Source organism: Stylophora pistillata, chromosome 2, assembly GCF_964205215.1.
Source record: "Stylophora pistillata chromosome 2, jaStyPist1.2, whole genome shotgun sequence".
Taxonomy (NCBI): domain Eukaryota; kingdom Metazoa; phylum Cnidaria; class Anthozoa; order Scleractinia; family Pocilloporidae; genus Stylophora; species Stylophora pistillata.
The window spans coordinates 41,946,014-41,969,877 of NC_142520.1; the positions used below are offsets into that span (position 1 = coordinate 41,946,014).

The 23,864-nt window shown below is 40.2% G+C and overlaps 1 protein-coding gene and 2 long non-coding RNA genes across 5 annotated transcripts in view; 1 reads left to right on the forward strand and 2 right to left on the reverse strand.

Moving 5' to 3' along the window:
• Window positions 1–9,390: 9,390 nt before the first annotated feature.
• LOC148739591 (uncharacterized) lies at window positions 9,391–9,953 on the reverse strand. Its single transcript, XR_015996080.1, has 2 exons — window positions 9,733–9,953; window positions 9,391–9,651 (listed from the first exon to the last, which is right to left on the reverse strand). It is a non-coding gene; the product is annotated as an uncharacterized LOC148739591 (long non-coding RNA).
• A 2,655-nt stretch (window positions 9,954–12,608) lies between these two features.
• On the forward strand, window positions 12,609–23,582 carry LOC111342349 (acetylcholine receptor subunit alpha). Of its 3 annotated transcripts, XM_022949423.2 has the most exons (10): window positions 16,350–16,637; window positions 16,739–16,799; window positions 17,433–17,569; window positions 18,461–18,505; window positions 19,159–19,268; window positions 19,793–20,028; window positions 21,048–21,360; window positions 21,977–22,088; window positions 22,204–22,291; window positions 22,852–23,582. In XM_022949423.2, exons 3-10 carry the CDS (start codon window positions 17,435–17,437, stop codon window positions 23,130–23,132), a joined length of 1,320 nt encoding a protein of 439 aa, XP_022805158.2. In that variant the 5' UTR covers window positions 16,350–16,637; window positions 16,739–16,799; window positions 17,433–17,434; the 3' UTR covers window positions 23,133–23,582. The 3 variants fall into 3 exon arrangements, with proteins under 3 accessions (XP_088603261.1, XP_022805158.2, XP_088603260.1); XM_088747135.1 differs by lacking the exons at window positions 16,350–16,637; window positions 16,739–16,799 and adding an exon at window positions 12,609–12,694; XM_088747134.1 differs by lacking the exon at window positions 16,739–16,799.
• The window catches only part of LOC148739592 (uncharacterized), a 5,996-nt gene continuing 4,587 nt past the window's right edge, over window positions 22,456–23,864 (reverse strand). The window contains exon 2 of the long non-coding RNA XR_015996078.1: window positions 22,456–23,169. This is a non-coding gene — a long non-coding RNA (uncharacterized LOC148739592). The remainder of the gene's footprint in view (window positions 23,170–23,864) is intronic.

The window sequence follows — 23,864 nt, forward strand, 5'->3', positions numbered from 1 at the left end:
ACTCGCTGTGTAATATGTTCTATTTGCAAACGTTTTGCCCTTGTAGTCCAGCTGTTATCGGCCAAAAAAACACTGAATTGTTCAATTTGATGATAAAAGCATGAAACTTGGACACATTACGAATGATCCTAAGACTAACATTTTGTGATATAGGGCCATTCCAAATAAACGTCTGGAGATGAGAACTACGCATGTCAAAAATTAGCCAACATGGAAACGACTTTGAGAACTAAAATCATATTTAAACGATATTGTTTGGAGCAATTCTTGGGTTTCAGGTGACGTCACAAGCTTTGCTGAAGTTAGTATCCGCCATGTTGGTGTCCCTCGGGTGTCAAATTTATGCATAATTAGTCGATTTCTATAGTGAAGCCCTCTCTCTTATCGCCGTATTATTTCGCCAACTACATGAATATCCAGAAAGAAAAAAGCGATAAAAGTATCTGGCATTCATCTTAAGGTATCCCAGTGCCCTCTGAGTATGCCGAAAGCTTAGAGAGTTGGAAGGAAAGATGTTTACAAAAGATCTCGGTCATCGCGGTTGACCCTGCAAGCGTGACAGCCGAGAAGTTCAGTCCAAAATGCTTGCCTCTTGTGGAAGTGTCGGATTTGCTGAGTTACCTCGTTCTTGAGACCAGCTTCTACACCAAGAAGCAGTTCAAGGCGTTCAAGAGTCTAGAGGCGTTTAATCAAATGGTGTCGGGATTTGTAACCTCAGTTGTAGGCAAAGTAATCGCCGGCAAGTATGTCGTGAGAGCACGAGTTTGGCATTCACAGCATATGAATGATCCTTTTGTGAACATTTGGGTCATTTCCGAAAACAATGGGACTATTTTGTCAGCCCATTGCTTTGGATGCAAAGCTGGACTGGCTGAGTCATGCTCACATATCGCGAGTGTTTTATTTTATATTAGAGCAACTACTCGAATTCATGGCAAGCTCGCTGGGTGTCACGAAAACTCAGACACCGAAAACTCAGATCCCTCGAAGTGTTCTCCAAGCTTCCAAAGTGCTCCATAATTCGATAGTGCATAGCATAAAGCATGAAACAATTGTTTTATAACATAACCGGTGGAATAATGCAACAAATCCGACGCGAAAGACGGACAACAATATCAAGAGTTATTCTTCAGTGAAGCGAATCGTGACGGCGCTGATGCCGAGTCTTCTTTCCCGTTGTTTTTCTCTTTCTGCCTCATTTAAGAACTCTAGCCTAAGGGTCGCAAAATTGTCTTCGTTTTGGGACTGGTGGGCCGAGTCTCTGTTTGTATCCATTATTATCGCGAAATATTTAAGAATTTTAACAGAGCGACAACAAGGATCTGTGCGACGAAGTACAAAAAAGTAAACAAATGTCCCTTTCGGCTCGTCAACATCACGCCACATTTTAATACTTTGGTGTTGGAGCGAGCGCATTTGATCCAGTTAACTGTGAATGAAAAGCTCAAAATTAACGGGAAAAATGGAGGAAATCTAAGCAAAATGAAGTCTTGTGTCACTCTAAAATGTTTTAAGGCTCAACCATCGGACGATTTTGCGAAACGTGCAACTTGCGGCCTTGTTTTTGCTGCTTCAGTTGGATCAAGACCCAAAACGTCAAAATACACGCGGCATTACCAGGAGTGATCATGAGTCGAGTTTATCTCTTGAATTTTCGAGGGGTCTGAGTTATCGGGGTCTGAGGTCTGAGTTTTCGGGGTGTGAGTTTTCGTGACACCTCAAGCTTGCTTGCACTCAGGTAAAATGCTCATGGATTTTGCCGACATATGTCAATGAAGTGTCGTATGCGAGGGCTAAAGACATCGATTTCTCATCGGCTAAGAAGCTCAAAGAAAAGCTCGACCAAAAAATCGAGGATCTACAACAGCCGCAAGCCTCGAACCATACAACAACTTCTAGTTCCTCCTGTTCTTCCCCTTGATTTGTAATGATCTTAGGTATAGCGCATTAAATCATATATCCAATGAATTTTGCGCCATAGAAATAATAAAATTATTAAATTATTATACGAAAAAATCCTTAGTCTTTATGCTTTCCACTTTTGCTCGAACAGCCAACAACAATACATAAAACCATCCCTTCTTTCTCACATGAACTCTTCGTTAGATACGGTTTGTTTACGCTCAAGGGACACCAAGATGGCGGATAGTAACCGTTGCTAAGGTATTGGTCACGTGGGTGAAACCCAAGGATATGTCACAAAAGCTTGCAAACATGAACCACTGTCATTTAATAAATTTTGATATTTATTTAATGCTGTCACATGACTACCTTCCTTTATTTTGGCATAGTATTTGGGTTCATGTGGTGAAACGTTAGAATATATATGTTTCAAGTGTTTTAGGGGAGAACACAATGGGGTGTTGTCAAAAAAAGAAAAAAAAAATTCTCCCAGCACAAAGTAGCGTGCCGCTGGAATCCCGCTTAGGAGCTAGAAGGTTTTGCCTCGGCACTAGAGCCCAGGACTCGCACGGTTTTCAAGATGGTAGCCACCATCACTTACAGAGATTTCAGGTGAGAAACAAGTATGATTTTACGTAAAATATGTTATTTTTTGCCTTTATTAATGAGAAATAGATTATTCTACCCCCATAACAAGATGTTAGTGTAAAATTGGATATTTTCATCGTGTTTTTTTGTCCTGTTAAAATTTAAAAGTAAAAGTGGATTTCAATTTTCAGCTAATCATGGACTGGAACCGATGTGTTATTTGCCAGCAAACCACCGGGGAAAGTTTACAGTGTCCTGCAAACTCAAAAAGAAAAGATGCTGGTGCTGGTTACGTTTCCTTTATTAGAAATAACCAGGAATTCAAGAAGCTAGAAATTAATGTCATTAGCTTTGAGTTGCCGCTAGATGAAAACGAAGCATTCGAACAAACGCTACTCCACAACAAAGCTTCCTGGCATAAATCGTGTAGAGATCTGTATAATAACACCAAGCTAGGGCGTGCAAAGAAACGAAAATTAGCTGAAGCTGCAGCAGAGGAAATAATTGATGAAACAGAAAAAGAAATTCCCTCTAGCCCCGTGAAGGCTAGGAGATCTGGTGTAGAACGTTATAATTCCCAAAGGCAATGTTTTTTCTGTGACGAATACGATAGTTCTGGCAATCTTCATTCTGCATTGACCCTTGATGTTGACAAAAAGGTCAGAGAGTGTGCCGCTGTTCTGAATGAGAGAAAACTTATTGCTAAACTGTCTGTTGGTGATTTAATTGCCATCGAGGCAAAGTACCATGCAAAGTGCTTGGTTGCCTTGTATAATAAGGCCAGACCTTTTAAACAAAAGGCTTTAAAACCTGCCGACGACACATCAGTCCAGCTGGATGAGCTTGCATTTGCAGAGCTGCTTGTTTATATTGACGAATGTCTCGAAGTAGAAGAGCCTGCAGTACTCACTCTTTCAGACTTGGTGAGATTTTATACCTCTAAAGTACAGGAGCTAGGTGCTGAGTGTGGAAAGGTGAATGCAACACAGCTTAGGGAGAGAGTGCAAGCAGCATTTCCTGAACTTACGGCGCATGCAGAGGGCAGAGAAATTCAACTGGTACCACAGCATGAAATTGGTGGGATGCTTTCAAAGGTTAAAAAGATGGATTCAGATGCATGGTGTCTGGCGAGAGCAGCACATATTGTAAGAAGACAGATCCTGAAAGTAAAAAACTCCTTCAACGGCAACTTTTTATCTGAATGTTAGAAAAATGCTGTTCCAGTCTCCTTGCTAACGTTAGTTGGTATTATTATCAAAGGTCCCACTACCACTATCGACCCTTCTGATAGTCAGGCCTGTCTTTCAATCGCACAACTTATTGTATGGAACAGTATTTCAAGACCTCGCGATGGACCTGAGGCCACTGAGAGCACGCACCATATAAGATCAAGAGAGTGCCCGCTGCCCATTTATAGAGCTCTGAAAATTCATGGAGCCACCAGAGACAGGTCTCTCATCGATACCTTTTATAACCTAGGTATGTGTATTTCATACGACAGGTTCCTCTCTGTGTCTACCGAAATAACAAATAGCGTCATTGAGAGGTATGAGCGTGAAGAAGTTGTGTGTCCTTCTAAACTTAGAGGGGAACTATTCACTACTGCTGCGTTGATAACATTGATCACAACCCGAGTTCCACCAGCTCCCAGAGCTCGTTTCATGGTACAGCAATTTCTCTTGTACAACATCCTTGCAATGACGAATTAGGAACACCAAGAGACACCGACGTCTTTGATCCTTCTAAACCTTCAACCTCCAAGACCATTTCTCGTCTTCCGTCAAGTTACAGTGAAGTTACACCTATGGCACTACCCACCGGTGATTTAAATGCTCCCGAGGTACCACAGCAGTTAATAACATCCCGTGTTTCCCTTTCTGATGAACGTGGCTATAATGAGAATGACTGGGTCAGCAATACTCAGAAACTTGTTGCAAAGGAGAAACTTCAGCCCAAAGATTTTGTATCGTGGGCAGCATATAGAGCTTCTCAATCGTTACCGTGTAGCTACAAGCCTGCAATTATCTCTCTGCTGCCGATTTTTGCAGAGAATGCGCATTCCCTGGCCATGATAGCGCACAGTATGTGTGTGATCAAGGCTGCTGTGCAGCACGTCAACCCCTCACAGACTCCAGTCATCGCATTAGATCAGCCACTGTTTGCCTTAGCAAAGCAAATTCAGTGGACACTTCCCGAGTTCAGTGAAGCACAATTCGTCATTATGCTCGGGGGACTGCACATAGAGATGGCATCGCTCAAAATGGTTGGTAAGTGGCTGAGTGGCAGCGGGTGGGCAGAGGTCATGTGTAACGCAGGAGTAGCAACGCAAGGGGTAGCAGAGTCATTTCTGTCAGCAAGCCATGTAACCTGTACACGACGCGCACACCAGGTGACGGCTGCAAGTCTACATATTCTGATGAGTAAAGCCTACAGTATATATCAAGCTAAATCGAGAGAAAATGAGCAAGAAAACCTGTTGTTGAAAGAAGAATGGAAAGATGCAATGTAGAAAAAGTCCCCGCAGTTTCATTACTGGTCAAAAGTACTCCATCTTGAGTTGATCTGTCTTCGGCTGGTGAGAGCTCTCCGAGAAGGTAACTTTTCTTTGTACATCGACGCATTACGACAGATACTGCCATGGATGTTTGTGATGGACCATTCTAACTACGCCAAGTGGCTCTCTGTGCACTACAGAGACATGTGTGTTCTTCAATCCACTCATCCAAGTGTGTACAAATATTTCATCGATGGCTCTTTTGTAGTACACAGGACCACCAAACTGTTCTCGTCCATAGCGCTAGATCATTTTCACGAGCAGGTTAATGCCGTCGTTAAAGGAGAAGGAGGCGCAGTTGGCCTTACCGAGAATCCAGCAGCTCTAAGAAGATGGATGGTGGCAGGTCCTGAAATATCAAGAATTTGAAGGCGGAAACCCTTCGACAGAGGAAAATGTGGCCCATCACGAGCAGAAGCCGGCGGTCCAGAATGCATTCTCCAAAGACGTTCTGAATACTGTATCTTCATATGAAGAACTTGGGAACCCGTTTTTGGAAGAAGGTGAAAACCTGATGGCGATCCATACTAAGGATATCATGTATGATGCTGTAGTCAGAACTGTCCGCAATGCAAGAAAGATTGGAGAGGAACGATTAAATTTGTTTATTAAAGAGCGATTCATTGACAGAAGCAAGCCAGTTACATACCCGCTTAAGAAGAATAATCTCCCTACAATGAGCACTCCGAACAAGAAGATCGTTTCGAAAGACAAGGCGAAAGTGGAAGTTTTGAAGGAGGACTGTTCTCTGTTTTCGAGGCTGTACATAGCTTGTCAAATCCGGGATGGAAACTTGGAAGATTTCTTCAAATACGAGAACCAACCATGGCAGCCATCACTTTCACTGCTTGGCCAGCTCAGGGGAGGACAGAAGGCAGACTTGCTGAAGTGTTTGCCCAGCACCTCAACCAGTTATATCGCACCTCAACCAGTTGTTGATGCAGTCATCATTGATGGAGCTGTTATCGAACAGATGTTACAGCCAAAAACAGTGCGCACATTTGATGAGTACTTCAGTACTGTGTTCGCCCCTTACATCCTGAAACACCTTGAAACAGCGAAAAGAGTTGACCTGGTATGGGATGTCTATCAGGACGATTCACTGAAGAGATCATTGCGAGAAAAGAGAGGTTCTGGACAACGGCGCAAAGTAATGGCATCAACGAGAATTCCCGCTGACTGGAAAGGCTTTCTGAGAGTTGACGACAACAAGGACGAACTGTTCAAACTTCTAGCAAACAAGGTATGTACTTGGTAAGATTTCTTGAGCACAAGTGGGGCTTTTTAGCAGTTTAAACATATCGATAAATATATCTTATTCGCAAATATTTGTATCAATTGTATTGAAGGTGGTTTTACTGGAGGTTCCCGAGGGTAAGGAGATCTACACTTCCTATGGCGAGAGTGTCCTATCTCTGACTACCAAGAGAATGGATCTTGGTTTCCTTGCACCATGCACCCATGAAGAGGCAGATACCCGCTTAATGGTCCACGCCCTGGAGGCAACCTCGCGCGGACATCGACGAACTAGGATAAGAAGCAACGATACAGATGTGGTTGTGCTTGCTATTTCAGTGGCTAGCATTCTTCAAGCAGATGAGGTCTGGGTTACCCATGGATCTGGAAAGAATGTACGAAATATTCCTGTGCATGTCGTAGCAACGTCCTTGGGCCGTGATAAAGCCTCGACCTTACCAATGTTTCATGCCCTAACTGGATGTGATACTGTGTCGTTTTTTAATGGGCGTGGAAAAAGGACGGCGTGGGACGTGTGGGGGGTCTTTCCTGAACTAACACCAGTCCTCAGAGTCCTTCAAGCATCACCGGAAGAGATCACCGACGATTGCATGGCTGTGCTTGAGAGGTTCGTTGTCCTTTTGTATGACCGTACGAGCAGCCTTGTGAAAGTTAATGAGGTGCGACAGGAGCTATTTTCAAAAAAGTCGAGAAATCTGGACAGCATACCCCCCTACCAGAGCCTCACTTGAGCAGCATGTCAAAAGAGCGGTGTTTCAAGGGGGGTATGTGTGGGGCCAAACCTTCCTTCGTCAGTCAATACTTCCAAGTCCATCAGACTGGGGATGGCAGCAACAAAACAACCTATGGTTACCGTACTGGACAGCCCTCCCACAAGCAAAGGACACTTGTTACGAACTCATCCGATGTGGATGTAAAGCATCATGCAGAGGAAGGCGCAAGTGCATGAAGGCCAATTTGGCATGCACTGGCTTGTGCAACTGTGGCGGTAACTGCTAACTATTTACATTGCTGCAGTTAGAACTTGGTGCATGTCGACCAAACTTTATTAGAACACTAACCGTTTGCTTAATTTGGGTAATATAGATGAATGTTTGTCAGTTCCACCAAAGAGAAAGTTTATTTCAATAGTTCAGTTCCCAAATCAGTGAACAAAACGCTTATTTAGGATGATTTGAACAGCGTCCTGAAGTAACTTGAGAGAATATCAAATGAAGGAAAGATATAACCGTTTAATATTCTGAGATAAACTAGTTTTACCAATATTGTTCTTCAGAAAACATTGCAAGCATGTATATTCAACGTTTCACCACAGGGTACCCAAATACTTCGATAAATATAAAGGAAGATAGTCACGTGACAGCATTAAATAAATATTACAATCTATTAAATAACTTAGTGGTTCATGTTTGCAAGCTTTTGTGACATATTGCTCCAAACATTATCGTTTAAATAGGATTTTTATTCTCAGCCTCGTTTCCATGTTGGTTAATTTCTGACATGCGTAGTTCTCGTCTCCAGAAGTTTATTTGAAATGGCCCTATATCACAAAATGTTAGTCTTGGGGTCATTAGTAATGTGGTCAGGTTTCATACTTTTATCATCAAATTGAACAATTTTGGTCGATAACCGCTAGACTATTGGTGCAATTCCTTTCTGTAACGCAAGTCTTAAATACAAGAATTGCACCGGCCCGATGGGTCGACTTCCAGCGGTGAAAAATGGAAATGCCGAACGCGATAATCTTTCTTCCTTCAGTCCAAAGCCTTTGATCTTCACTCGCAAAGTTATTTTGTCCACAGCTCCCGTTCACAACGCGCTTTTGACCCAGTGCTTTTCCTGCCTTTAACGCTTTTAACTATTAAGTTCAGGAATTGCACCGGAAAGAAAACTTAACTTCGGTGTCGATTACATGATTTAATTAATGAGATACCGCTGTTTAGAAACCTTGCATATTCTCTTTTTTCAAAACTTTCGCGGGAAAATCGTCCAACTATTAGTGCTTTCAAGCCCAAAGTTTTAAAGTCTTGCTTCTCCAGTGTTTCCGCTCGCTCACATAATGGAAAACAGTCAAATTGAGGTAAGAATCATTTTTGAACAATTGTGAATTTTAATGAGGGTTAAAATTTACATAATGAATATTCATGACACTGCAAGAAAAAGATTTTGTGGGCAAATGACATTCACTAGAAAATTTCACATTCCATAAACAAAGGCAAATACAATTCAACATCCTGAAACACACACACACACTTCTCCCTTTCAATCCTCTCCTTTGAATGCCTGTCACACAGGCTAGATCTAGGTGTAAAAATGGGCACTGAAAATTTATTTGTGAAAATCTAAATAATCATACAGGGGGAAGAGGGTTAGGGTTAGATGCCTTAGCATCCCATCTTGTGAGGAGTTGTAATATTCCTAGTTGCTTAATAATTCAGAAGCTGGAAACACTGTTTGCAGAGGTAATGCGTAACTGACTTGCATTCACTATATAATTCAAATTAGGATCAGACGAAAAGGTAGTACAATATTGACAATACACTACAAAATGTGTTTACTTAGGTCAAACTACTGAAGGAAAACTCAAAGAGATTTATTCTCGAAAGTATTAGATCATTTAGCAGAGGAGCTGCTAAATGATCTCCTTGTTGGAGGAAGCCAACATTCACATGCAGCTCCTCTGCTAAATGATCTAATACTTTTTCGAAAGTTTCGAAAAAAGAGAATGTGCAAGGTTTCTAAACAGCGGTATCTCATTAATTAAATCATGTAATCGACACCGAGGTTAAGTATTCTTTCCGGTGCAATTCCTGAATTTAATAGTTGAAAGCGTTAAAGGCAGGAAAAGCACCGGGTTGAAAGCGCGTTCAGAACGATTATGGCCAAGAGCGAAACGTTTGCAAACAGAACATATTACACAACGAGTCAATTAACGAACGAAAACTGCTTGATACTGAAGCGAAAACAAATATTATTGCTGTTTCAGTGGTGAATTTTCGACCATGAATAACGAACGGTAGGTTGCAAATCTACGCCATAAATTTACCCCTTTACTGAAGTAGATTTGACCCAAAAATTTCTCCTCCAGCGATAATACAAAAGTCTGTGTTTATTTGATTTGAAAAAAGGAAAGACTTTTCATGCTAACATAACTTTCGACCACAAATGCCTACGTGATCTACAAGTCTCTTGAGCTCAACAGCGTGACTAATACTATTTTTAACTTCCAATCACAGGCCGGCGCAATTCCTGTATTTAGCTGCAAGTTCTCCGAGTTTGGCCGCCATTTTGAAGGACTTGTTAACATGAAGCGTAACAGATACAAACCAAGCAGGTAGATCTAGAACCATCTGAAATACATACGGAAGCAATTCAAATGAACTTTTCTTTCAATTCAAGCGGTAAAATTTGCAATTGTTTGTTAAACTTACCATTTCTACATTTCCAAGCGACCATTTCTTCCAACAATTCAAACACTACAACTAGTGTTCGAATTCCCCTCGTCGATTCCACCATAAGAAATAACCTGTGTCACCCAAGCTTCGACTCGAATGTGAATTACGAATCACATAACACAACTGCTTCATCTTCGAGGCAATATCAGCCTAGTTTTTTTATTTTCTGATCGACAAGAACGGCGATCACGAAGCGATTGCCATGTTTACCTAATAAACGAACCGCTGACCAGCCGCTAAGTGAAATCAGCACGGCTCAGTCGTGAGGGGGAGGGTGTGTGGTGGGTGCGGGCAGATTATCAGAAGATTTTTGGGAACATTCGAATATATTCATCAAGGCATCATAATATACATTACGATTCTCAGTCTTTGTGCAAAAGCATGCTTTGTGTTGCAGATCTAGACAACTTTTGTTTTGCTCCGGGTATTCTTTTTCTCTTTAAATACATTTCGTTTCAAAAAGGATCGGCATCAGTTCATATATTTGTAAACAAATCTTTACCATGTACTGTAAATAAATGTGTTCAGATAATCGAGATAACAATTGAACCTCTTGTATCGCATCAGTGGTAAAGTTTCTTGTCTTTGCTCAACTCCGAAGAGCGTGGAGCGGCAAAGACGCGACACACGAGTCACCAATCTCGCGGCTTCTCCATGCTCACAGGATACGCGTGACCTCACTATATTTAAAGAAAAATAAGAAACTGCTCGCAGTCTGTATTCTGTTTAACTATTTCATAGGAGTAACGGGAGTCTCTTCATTTGAGTGAGAAAGTCATAAACCCATTCTTTGCCTAGCGAGCGTAACCACAGACCACTCATGAATTGCTCCCTTGGCGCGGAAAACAGTGAAATCGTATCGAGTATACAAAGTTAGAGCGAGTTCCTTTCGACCTCCCGAACTCGTATCGCGTTTGCATCAATTATGAGTACAGGAAGAAGTCTTAAAATCTGCTAGATAAATTTGTTTCATACTTTCTGAAAAGTTAAAGAAATTCGGGAGCTTTCCTACAAAGAAACTAAAATGGTAGGTAACCGACTTAGTTTTTCAGATAATTTACAATAACTGAAAACTGAGTGTCTGTTTGGGGACCTTACGTCTTGCCCAACAATATAGTTGCAAATATGGTTATAGTTTGCCCACACGATTAAGCTCTTTTCTTGTAACCTGTCATCGTTTCAAAAACACCACAGCAGCAGAAAACCTTTCTGAGCCTCCTTAAACACCGTTGTTGTCCAACCACACCTGTATTGTTTTTAACAGAGAACACTTGCGTCCCATGTATTTGCCCAGTGGTTGTTTTGATGACATTCAGGCCACACCTCATAAACTTCGTGATCCCTCGTGGACCCCAGGGCAGCCGGGTTAGCGGAGAAAGTTTGCTCCAAATCTCAACACGAAACATACTTATAAAGAATTGTAGAGGGTAAATGAAATGAAAAAGAAAAGGCGTCCTGCATAGTAGTCTTTCAAATTTCCTTTCAGCCAACAGGGAGTCGTGCAGAGGCATGGGGCGAAAGCAACCAAAAATAAGGAGCAGGCCGAGGGGAGGAGCTTATTTAGCCGGCCTTTACCATGTTTTTGTATATAAAAAGCGTGGTACACCAAACATTCGGTTTACTTTTAAAACTCTTTGTCGTTGTCGTATGAAAAAAAATGGACAATAAATTTGAAAATGAAAACGGAATAGGAATATAGAGGCAAGACCGATACAACGTAGATAAGTTTTAAGACGGAGCACTATATTTCGGCTGGCCAAACCAGCCTTCTTCAGGTGCCTGAAGAGGGCTGAAGTTCTTCTGGTTCCTGAAGACGTTGTTTCGGTCTTGCCTCTATATCTATATTCGTTACTTTGGGCCGATTAGATCATGGCTGATCCAACGTACAAGAGTAGGATTATCGCTCACGGTTGCTTGCTGAACATTTCAAAAAGAATAGGGTTTAGTGATGAAAGGTCAGATCGATTAAAGGTATGAGCTGAGACTAACATGATTTACTTAACAATTTTATGTCGAGCTTATAAGTGGAAAACACTAAAAATTGTACATTGCTAGTTTTATTAACACCTTACGTAAATGACATTGGTTACTGTTGCGGAAAATCATATTTTAGAGTCAGCTTTGTATATAAAGCAATGATTTTGCATGCATTCTTGGGAACAGTAGAAATGACTTAGAAAAAAAATTCTAAGTACAGTGTTCATTCCGTGCAATGGGGCATAAATAAAAGGTTCTCGTAAAATAGACACCTTATTTTATACCACAGAAGACAAGCAAAAAGTAATATGGGTACTCCGGTTAAAAATACATCGATAACTCTATTAATTAATACCAGTCCTGATTTAAAGGGAAAAGTTATGTGAACAAAATAAAAGTAGTCTGTACCACTAAGCATGCCTTCACGGTTTAGACTGGGAGTCCCAAAGTTTTTTAAGCATGTATTCTAATATCTTATGACGATAAGCCCCACCCACCCCACCCCACACCGTTCTGTTTTCACTCAGCGGCTGGCCAGCGGTCCGTGTATGAGGTAAACATGGCGATCCCTTAGTGAACACCGTTCTTGTCGATCAGAAAATCAAAATACCAGCATGATATTGCCTCGAAGAAGAAGCAGTTGTGTTATTTGATTCGTACTTCACATTTGAGTCTTAGCTTGGGTGACACAGGTAATTTCTTAAGGTGGACTGACGAGGGGAATTTGAACACTAGTTGTGTTTGAATTGTTGGAACAAATGGTCGCATGGGAATGTAGGAATGATAAGTATTACGAATAATTTCACATTTTGCTGCTTGAATAGAAAGTAAAGTTTATTTGAATTGCTTTCGCATGTATTTCTGACGGTTTTAGATCTACCTGCTCGATTTGTGCCTGCAACGCTTCATGTTGATAGGTCTTTCAAAATGGCGGCCAAACTTGGAGATTACCGAAAATTAGGTAAGTCCGTGGAGTTATAAAGTTTTCGTAAAGGTCGGGCCGCAAAGTTTTTTTCTGTAGTTACCTTTTCTATGGCATCTACTTCCTAACTATGTTAGTTGGATCAGTTAAGAACGCCTCACTTTTTCAAAAATTTACCTTGAATTTGATCGGTTTTCGCTTGTGTGACTTAAGCAAATCGATAAGGTGTCATTCAAGTCTTCCTGTTTCCTTGATTGAAATGTGATGTTCACGAAAGTCGCCTCGATGGATAAGATACAATTAATATACATGGCTGTGGTAATTGTTTTTTTCTGAGTTCCGTTGTCTTTTTTAAATTGTCCTCCAAAGTTGTCTCAAATTAAAGTCTTGAAAAGTGTCACGACAGGCCTTCGCTCGAGTGAAATTTAATTTCCGTAAAACTTTGAAAAATAAAGAGATCCGATCAAACGGATTGTGGTTTTAGTATAGGCACAAGAATGTCTTACAACCCACAAGAAATGAGGGAAATCTGTGTCTCAAGCAAAGTTGACCGGACCGCTTTTAGAGTAGTCTCCTTCGCAGCCGCTCGGGCCGGAGTCACGCAACGCTCCCCGGGGACGGGGAGCGTTGCGTGACTCCGGCCCGAGCGGCTGCGAAGGAGACTACTTTTAGAGAGACACACTCTTAATCTCCTTCCTTTTTCCTGGATTCGCGGTTATGCGCATGAGTGAGAGATGACGGAGCTTCGTTGTTTATTAGCCAGTCAAAGAGTAAAGACAGACCTACAAGGACTCCTCCTAGTAAGGATGCTCACCGCGTATTCAGTCATCTTTTAAGGTTACCGTGCACCTTCAGGGGTGTCTCGCGTGCAAGCGATGTAGCGTGTCCGGTTTAAGTTGGCTCGTACCGGTTTTCGTCGTTTTGATGGTTTGTAACTTTGAAAGAATACAGCAGAAAGATTGACCGAGGCCAGTTGAATACTTTTACGGGGTTGAATTATATAATCATTGGTTATCCAAAAATAGCTGTCATTTCGTCACTAGCAGTTTCCATGGCAACGCTTTCATAGGCTTATTCAGACGCATTTTTTAGCTTGTGGCTTAAATAATTCGAAAACTAACCCGGTGACCCCATGATTTTTTTCAGTGATTGCTTTTGGCACTTGAAAAGGAAAATGCACAAAGATGTTTAAAAAATTATACGGGGCGGAATTTCAGAAAATCTAGAAAAAAGGCAATTTTCAGACATCGCAAATTTCCTTCCGTAGAATTTTCTAGTTTTTTTGCTGATGATTCCTTTCGACGTTATTATCATATTGGAACAATAAAAAGAAGGGGTCACCGGACTTGTTTTCATGCAATAGCTTTCGTGAGTTTAGCAATTTCCACGCGCGTCCTCGCGCATTTAAAAATCTGGATTCTATAAGATCGACATTTGCTCATGATCTGTTATAGCTACCGCTGACAATTGCGTGTGCTCGCGCGCGCGCCTACGATCTGATGTTTACAGACGTTTACTGCTAATTAAGAAAATCATTAAACAGCTGTCAAAGATAGCCTCCCGGGCTCATCTTAAAAATCTTACACACGACGTCTGGCTATATCATATTATTTTCCTTTAAGTTTCAAAGTCTTCTTCCACTTTAGGTAGATTATCCTTCACTTGAGTTCCTTTTTCGCCGTCGTAAGATTTCATATCGGTTGAATATTTCTTTTAAGTGTGAAGTGTAGCAACCTTTACTTCTCCAAAAATCGTCTTCTTTATCTTAATTTTTATCTCCTTTATTCACAGTAGCCGCTCGACACATCAAATACAAGCTCTTAGGTAAACTTCTCACAAAAGTAGAAAAAATTCCACGCGCCGCCATCTTTGTTTTGAATTTTCATCTTTTGATCTCGCGCTTCTTTCACACGTTTCTCTCGCGCGCGTCACACAAGAGTGACCTGTTCCCCGCGCGAGGAAACTGGTACGAGCCTCCTTAAACTGTAAATATCTAAACTCCTATATCAAATTAAAGCTTACAGGATTGGCTATCAGACTATACCAAAAATTTTCAAAAAAAAATTAATTGTCGAATTTTTCACGACTTCTAAATGCGAGCGCCTGAATCACCTTTTGAACGTTACACTGATGTCAAAGGGAATTTTGTTTTTCGCTTATTTAATGTGTTCCTCCGTTTCCGGTGCCAAAGCGGTAAAAAAACATATCTGTGATTTGCCATATTCAATTTCAGTGAAAAGTTACCGAACATTTTTGAAATAGGATTAAAAAAATGTGGAGTGATCGTACAAAAATCGCTCTTGAAAAAGAAGGATTTAGAAATAAAAAAAAATCAGGGACACGGTTTTGTTGTTTATATGTAAAACTAGCTACTGTCAAAATTTGAGAGCAATCGAACAAATTCCCTTTGACTTGTAGCTCTTAAAAGGTGATTCAGGTGGTGTTTGGGATTTCAGAAACCTTCACGCTGATTACCCTTTTCTGATTGGACGACGTTAAACCAATGACTAATTCAAAATATTTGGCTGGCACGTGAGAATCTTGCTACGCATCCCAGACGCTCTAATACTGTGGGTGTAGTATATTGCTATTATAATAGGCTAAACGGAGCCACGAGGTCCCAACAACATGGCCACTTCAACCAACACAACTTTATTTCTGCAATGCACTCTGGGTACATACACAATAATTATGACCTACAGGGTACTCAATATATTACAGTGGGATTTTGATTTTCTTCGAGGGCTAGCTCCGGTCCGTTTGGCTGGATTTTCGATTGGAAGGTAGGAGGAGAATCGTGAATCTTTTGACCTTAATGCTGCGAATTTTGAAAGCAGAGCGACGCGATTTTCGGGGGAAAAATCACTCGGGCGCTGGACTGAACCCTTGGCTAAACTAGACAGGGTCACTTTTAACCATGCACCAAACGAGCAAGCTCGTGGCTCGTTTGTTCTTTGCGCTGACGAAGTTAATTGCAGGCTCATACGCTCTTTATGTACACTGAGTGGCTCGTCTCAGTGGTTCGGTTGCTCCGCAGTGGATCTCAGTAATGCATGTTTCTCATGATTTTCTCTACGTATAAGATAAATATAAGCTTATGCGATTGTCGTTATAAAGTTTGAACATCTGAAGAAAGTAGAAAGCGTTCAACTCCATGTCATTTAACTTTCCTATCGTGTGTTTACCGTACATACATTTGACTTCATTCCGTATAGTTACATAAACTTAAATAATTAATCCTTATCAGTGTCTTTATGTTTATAACGCCACATAATTACAGAGGAATTTCCTTCGAAACAATTACTTCTCATTCTGAACTGCCACTGACTCAAACTGAAACCACGAAGATGCAATTCATTTTTCGTTCTTGCCATTTCTAATGTTAATATCAATTGTTACATTTTGCTGAAGGTGATGAAATGCTGGATTCTCAAATCGATGATTATTATAATACACTTTATTTAGAGAGGGTGGCACGGGATAGTTGAAGCAACTAATAAACTTGTGGCCCTCTATTTCAAAAAAACTCTAACAAGCAATGTATGTTGAATTATAACATAACTATCAATAAAAACGAGGAATATTTATCTAATAAGAAGACGAATTACGAGTATAAATAAAATGTAACTTGAGAGCAAATGGTGAATCATATGATTGCCACATGTGCATTTATAACCACCTGCAAAATACCTGTAAAATCTTTCAAAAGAGGAATTTTTAACAACTTTAAATTAAATAATGCTATGCAGTTTTTTGATGGGACAGACACAACGTTCTATGTTGGAGAGGATATTTAACTGTTTTCATAACAATACAATACTTTATTCAAGAGAAGAAAATCAAAAATTAAAAAAATATCTCTCAAAAGGGGATATATAGAGGTTAACCCTATAAAAACACTTTATAAGGACATTCCTCGATTCATGGAAAATGTCGCCGCTCGCTTGTTTAATAATATTTTTATCCGGACATTGGGGGCAAGGTAAGACAAACTAACTCTTAAACAGCTTACAGTCAGAAAATTGATAACTTACTTATACGCTACGTTTCCTTTCTCTTATCTTTCTTTTTGTGAGCTTGTAGATTATTACAAACGCAGACCGGCACTGTTTACCCGAAAAATTTTGTTTTCCCTCTGTGTTAGGTATGATATAAAACTGAATTTTAATGCTTTCCAACTGGCAGATCATGCTGACAGATAAACTACACACCACTACCATGAAGTACTTTAGAGGGTTTTCACTAAGAGATGCCTGTGTCGTGACTGAAAAGATTCTAAGTTTTGTTGGTTTTGGCGAGACTCAATTTTTTTTTGTATTTTTGTATCTCGATTTTGTTTTCGTTTCATTGGTTTTTTCGTTTCTTGCGAAAATGAATGACCAGTTTGCCGTTTTCATATTCTTTTAAACTGTGATAAATTTAGGGAAGATTAAACAAAGCTATAATATTTTATCACCTTTATCCATTACGATTTGATTCCCTCAGGGGCGAGGATGATTTAAAACAGTATTCCAATACAAATTTAAATTAAATGTCAATTGGAAAAGGTTTCCTCAATAATTCTCATGCAAGCTGATTCACAATAAACTCAACGAGAATTTTACCAGATAGCCACATTGTGGTCCCCTACAAATGACGATTTGAACATTCTTAAGACCACCCTCTACTTGACAAAGTTACGATACTGTTGATGTGATTAACTTGCAAGCACAATTAACAATAACAGTTTTCATTTAGTTTTCTAGCTTTGTTAACTCATAAATAATTTCTTTTACAGCAATGGCCCTTCACGAGAGAGTACTTGTCGAGAAGTTATTAGAGCATTATCAAACGGGGCTACGGCCAGTGGTCGAAAATAGCTCCCAACCGACGCCTGTCAACATAAGTTTGAGACTGGTGCAGATTTTCGAGATGGTAAGAAGAAGTGAGATACAATGAATATATGAAGTTCATATATTTTGAACTGCGGTATTAGATACGTATGATGCACGATCCTCGCAGTAGATAGCGCTATTTATGCAATAGCGAAAATCAGACCTGAAAAAAATCAGGCCTGTACGGGACTCGAACCACTGACCTCTGCGATACTAGTGCAGCGCTCTACCAATTGAGCTAACAAGTCAACTGGGAGCAGGCCGTTAAGTTGATTCGTAATAAACCCATGAAAGTGATAAATGAGATACAATGAATGTATGAAGTTCATATATTTTGAACTGTGGTATTAGATACGTATGATGCACGATCCTCGCAGTAGATAGCGCCTGATTTTTTTCAGGTCTGATTTTCGCTATTGCTTAAATAGCGCAATCTACTGCGAGGATCGTGCATCATACGTAAGAAGAAGTGTGAAAATGTATGTAGGCATGTTCAGCATGCAGACAGAGGTTTAACTGGAGGTGAATCCATGTGCCATTTATATGAACTTTATGAGTCCCACTAGAACTTTTAAAACAAGAACGAAGCACAGTTTTACACATGTACATAATTAGTTGCAGAAATAATCCTAATAGAAAAGGCCTTAGTGCAAAACAGAAGCGAAAATAAGAATGTCAGTATGTTTGAGGAAAAGTTCAATTGTGATAAACTGAGATCAGAAGTGAAATTAGAAAAAACAACACGGGAATTAAATATTTACCAGAGGATCTGTGCATTTGAAGAAGATCAATTTGATAAAAATTCCTACAAGGTATGAGAGACCAAATATTTCCATTATGATATATCGATGAAAACCAAAACTATTTCATATTTGCTATACAACGCACATATATGTCAATTATTTTCGATCTTCTCAATTGAATCATCTAGGATGTCAAGAAACAAGTTATTATCACAAGTGTGTGGCTTAAACAGGTTAGTATGAGCGCCAACCTCGTTCCCAGGACCTTTTCCCTTAGTTGGGGGTGGAGTTGGGGGTGGGGCGGGAAAAGGCCCACCTCCAGCTGAGGGAAAAGGCCCTGGGAACGAGCGTATCGTCAACACTTTGGGCTCATTAAAAAATCTTTCCCTGCCCTGTGCCCGGGATTAACATTTGAAAGCGTGGTGCGATCGTCCTAACAAAGGTACCGCTGAAAATGATTAATTTCGATGACACAGATTGACGTTTGTTAATTTAGGAGGGATTCCTGATCAAAGCTACCCGTTGTTTGATAGTGAGATATATATTACCACCCCGCTTAGTGAAAATCGATTGGTGACGGTTTTTGCGTGATGTTATCAATTAAAGTTGCCTACAGAGTCTTAGAGCCAATAACATGTTATGCAAAAACATAACAACTGATTATTTTTTTCTGAAAGAAAATTATAGTGTCAAAAGTCCATTCTCCATTTTATTTTGTCTGATACAAAAATGCAAGCCTTCGTTACATGAATAATGTGTCAGCAGTGGGCAAAGGTGGAAAAGGAGAATTTGAAATCTATTGCGGGAAACGCACTTAACCAACCCTTGTGATCAAGGTTTCGGACTTGTAAACTTGATATGCCACTGAGTGCTTTCAATTCTGCAGGCTTGGTTTGATCCCGAGTTAAGATGGAACAAATCTGGTTACGGTTGGATAGACGAGATCAGTTTGTCTCCTGATGATGTATGGGTACCGGATACCGTCCTGTTAAACACGTAAGGCCATGCATATGAAACGTTTATCCTTATCAATATCCAACTGCAGAGTACAAATAACGCGTAAATCAAGCACAAATATCACGCGATATTTGGACAACTCATTACTTTTTTCCTTAAAAAACCTGTTTAACCGGTCGGCTACGCGAGCTAGATTCTCTATCTAATTCGCTTTTCCCTTCTTATGAGAAATGTGCGTAAAATAGAGCGGTTGGAATATAACTTTTAGACGTTTTAGTGTTAACACTTTGCTTATATCTTGACTCGCCCTAAGGGCTCGTTAGAATACAGCACAACTCGTAAAAACACTCAGTGGTACTACACAGCAAAACTTCTAATAAAATATAATTAAAATTTACCTAAATATCAGAAATTTAGCGGGAATTGGTTGATAAGTTCTGCGAGAAATGTCAGGGAAGAAGTGATGTAGCTGCTAAAGGATCTTTAAGATACCTGACAAGCTAACACAAGAAAAATTCAACTTAAAAATACCCTACGACCTTTGATACAAATGTTCTCTTCAGTGCTGATACCTACAAAATGGGCAAACCAGTAGGTATGCACAACCCATTGTTAGTAACCTTCCAAGGTAGAGTCCGCTGGCTTGCGCCGGTCATCCTCAAGAGCTCGTGCAGGTTAAGTGTCAGGTACTTCCCATTTGACGAGCAGTTCTGCAAGCTCAAGTTTGTATCCTGGACGTATAGTAGAAGCGCACTGGTTCTGGAACCTGAGGACACAGTGATATTGCAAAACTATACAGGTAGTTTATTTACCTTTCATTGCGTTTATCTATCCCTTTTCTTTTTGGGGGTTGGAGAGTGTGGTGGGGTCAAGAGCCCACTATACGTAACCTGCAAATAACCGCCGAAAAAGTTAAAGTGTGCGCTTGAGCACTATCACTTAACTGTGTTTCAGGCCGCCGGAAAAATCTTCTGTGGCACCGATAGTAATCTCTTCTCTTCTGTGAAAGCTTTTTTTCTTTCAGCTGACAAGCTAGTTTACTCAGTTACAATAAGAAGTTTTAAGGGTTTTAAAGGTGAAGGGCGCTTTTATTCTGAGAACACTCTCGCTAATTTCGAGGATGTTCCGTAAATTTAGGCCTCGTAGAGTCAGTCCCCATAGGCTTAATTCTTCAAGATAGATAGATAAATTAAGAACTACAAAATATGAAGCGGAATATTTAACAATTATTCCACGAGCACGCGTTGGATATGAGATGATAGATAGCCAACGAGGTGCGTAGCGCCGAGTTGGCTATAATCATCTCATATCCAACAAGCGCGAGTGGAATAATTGTTTTATTAAAAACGCCCCCAAGAAATTATCATTTTGTAAGAAGAACCCGGATTTTTTAGCTCCCTTTTGATTTTAAGCTGACGCGCACGCTTACCATAATTGTAGATTATGGTATATTGGCTGATATACCATAATGGCTAAGCCAATAAAAAGGCTTGAATTGCATTATCCAATGATCCAGTTTTTAATAAGTTTAATTATTTCATAGATATCGGGCCTAACTGCCTTTCCTTTATGTATATTAAAGTAAATTAGCCTCTCTGACCCTTGCGAACATGTTTAAAAACAAAATTTGAATTCAAAAGTCAAGCATGAAGGATATCGATCTCTACGACATGTCATACACATAGAAAACAACTGATGATCGTGCCCGCTGTTATGAATTAAAAGGTCTATTTGGAGCGTTGATTTCGTTTGATTTGTGTTGTCCTTTTTCAACCAAACAGTGCTGTTATGAAAGCATTTTATCTTTTTTATTGGTAGAAAGTGGAGAATGGTACCTAGAGCGAGTGTACGCCCTGAGATCGTCAAGCAAGCCTACCCATACTAACCCAGAAAACAAATCGGCAGTGACGTATGTTATACACATCAGGCGCAAAGTCTTCTACTACTTTGTGTACCTCATTGCGCCCTGCATGGTGACGTCATTCATGACGTTGATCTTATTCACCCTTCCCCCTGAGAGTGGCGAAAGAATGGTAGTGGGCGTGACCATCCTGCTGTCACTCACTGTGTTTTATTTGTTGGCTTCCACGCATATCCCTGAGACATCTGAGGTGGTACCACTGATTTTAAGGTAAGTTGAGTTTGATTTCCCCTTATAAATATTTTTCGGGTAAGGCGTTCATCGCTAATTAAATGTCTTGGCAGAAAAACAAGAAAAGCCCGTACATGATAAGACAGGAACAAAATTGCGCAAGTGCTTCGGCAAAAAAAAAGTACATATTTCACGAGTCTGAAAAACAAAACTTCACGTTCTCACTGAAAGACGGGGCTCAGTTCTATCATCATTCACCAAACTCTTTTTCAATCGAGAGAAGACTTAACGTGAAACGGCAATCGTCAGCTGGCCCTTTCACTTTTCACGTAAAATAGAGAGAACCTTACTGCTTTAACTTAGCGTGAGCTCACTTCAAGGTGGAACTGAAGGCGCCCATGAAGGACTTACAAGGAATAGTGAGAGAATCTGTGAGAGAAAAGTGACTCTAAAATCTTACATATACGGCAAACGCAAAACAGGTTACTTGCAAGCAGGAAAGGCACAGCGCAACCGGCAAACGTGAAAAAATGGCGGGAAAAACAAGGTCATGGGGTCACTCTTTCATTATTTTAGGATGCATGGTGCGGGGCTTTGACAATAGTCCTGCATGCATTGTATATGATAATGTTTTGGCTTTTTTTTTTTTTTTCAGATACTACGTGTTGACTATCATTGAGATCTCAAGCGCGTTGGCTTTAACCTGCTGGGTTTTAAGGTTCCATCATTACAACACATCTATTGGAAGGATCCCGAATTGGGTTAGGGTATGAATTCTCCTTATTCCACTGAGTTACAGTACATCTCTTTGCTTGGTTATCAGGGATATTAGATATAGTCTTCCTGACTTCGATGTATTGAGCTTGTCACTGTTGTTTTAAGGTATACATCCTCGGTTACGTTGCTAAAGCAGTGCTATATAAAGTTCCAGAAGGAATCTCCATGGCAACTGAATCGGTGGAAGGACAAGGTGGGGTTCGAGACTTAAAAATAAAATTAAAAATTAAAAAAGATGGACATACGATCAGGTTTCTTCTCTTTCCGTGAAGCACACGAGTCAGCAGTAGCTGCTGCTCTTTTTCACTCCTGGAAAAAGGTAAAATAAAAGATGGAAAAATAAAAAAATACCCGATCGTTGGTTACGAAAGATTCACTTCCAAAACGTTTTTACAATGATTACAAAATAAACGGTATGTGTACACGGGTGTTGTTATAGATTTCCCGTGTAGATTATTGTTTCGTTGGCTCCATGTTTAGCCAAATCAGTTTGGAGAATAAGCTACAAGATATGATAAGGAAATTGCCTGACTCAAATGTATGACAAATAAGGAACTCTATGATTTCAAAATTATAAAAAGGTTAGCGCAGCAGTAGAAATCTTACGTGTCGATGTGCTTTCGCCTGACTCAGCTGTAAAATCTAATGCCGGGAATCGAGTCAAAATCTCAGCCCAGGCTTTTCTCCTTTTACACTCTTGATGCTTTGTCGCTGATTGATCACTAACCCGTTTGTACGCATCGATTTTTCTAGAGAACAGAGATCCCAATGACAGAGAAATCAATGGTAGCTCCTTGGCTCGTCGACGCCTTCCCAGGGAACCTAGTGGCATTACAATGATGGCCGAGCGGGAGCTGAAGAAACAAGAAGAAGGGAACAAACAGGAAGAATGGCAGCTGGCTGCGCGCGTCATAAATCGGCTTTTCCTTGTTGGCTATTTGATTGCCGTTATCTTATCTATATTTGGTATTTTCCTTCAGGTTCCGGGAGTTTTCGTCTCCAGGCCCTCACCGCCCACTTCTGACGAAGAATAACTGTAATTTAACTTCTTTGTAATCGTCAATCTGTAAACTAAAAGAACATTCAGTCAGTAGATCAAATGGCCGTTCTGTATTTTAGCCATGCAGTCAATCCGCTGATCGTTAAAATCTACTTTCGGTAAGTCAGTTTCAAAGTCAAAAGTTCGTCAGTCAGACAATAATTCACGCAGCTAGCCGTCTATTGGTCTTTCATAGATCAGTAAATCAGACAATCAGTCATTATGTCACCAAGTCAGTACGTTATTCCGAAAGATAGTTCTTAATAATTCAATCAGGCAGTGATCCTATCAAATCTTCGAGTAAATTACTTAAACACGAGTAGAAAATGCCGTAGGAGATAAGGATCTTATCGTGAAGTAGAACTCGTCGATCAGGAGACAAATATTAATTCGATTTGTTGCTTAGACATATAATTGAAATAAAAAGATCGGATAGCCGAGAAGAGCTAATTTGTTATCTTGTGAAAAATATGTAGGGAGAATAACTCAACAAATCCTTTGTATTTGTGGTGGGACATCGGGTCTCGAAATCTGATGGTCTGAGGTTTGACTTCTCGTGGAAAACATACATTTATTTGGGCCGCCTCGCTTGCAATAAAACTAGCAGCAATATACTTTCTAATCATATCATAATTATGTATTTTATATGACTCGAGTTATGAGCTTGCAGCTCAAGGAAAACTGTGAAGCTCAGGTCCCATTGGTGCATAAGCAAACGAAAAACGGC

Coding starts and splice junctions, on each gene's coding strand:
- LOC111342349 (XM_088747134.1), top strand. CDS start 16,586: ATGTCGCCGCTCGCTTGTTTAATAATATTTTTATCCGGACATTGGGGG. Junction 18,506..19,158: donor CAAGTGTGTGGCTTAAACAG/GTTAGTATGAGC, acceptor TCAATTCTGCAG/GCTTGGTTTGATCCCGAGTT. Junction 20,029..21,047: donor GATATTGCAAAACTATACAG/GTAGTTTATTTA, acceptor TTTTATTGGTAG/AAAGTGGAGAATGGTACCTA.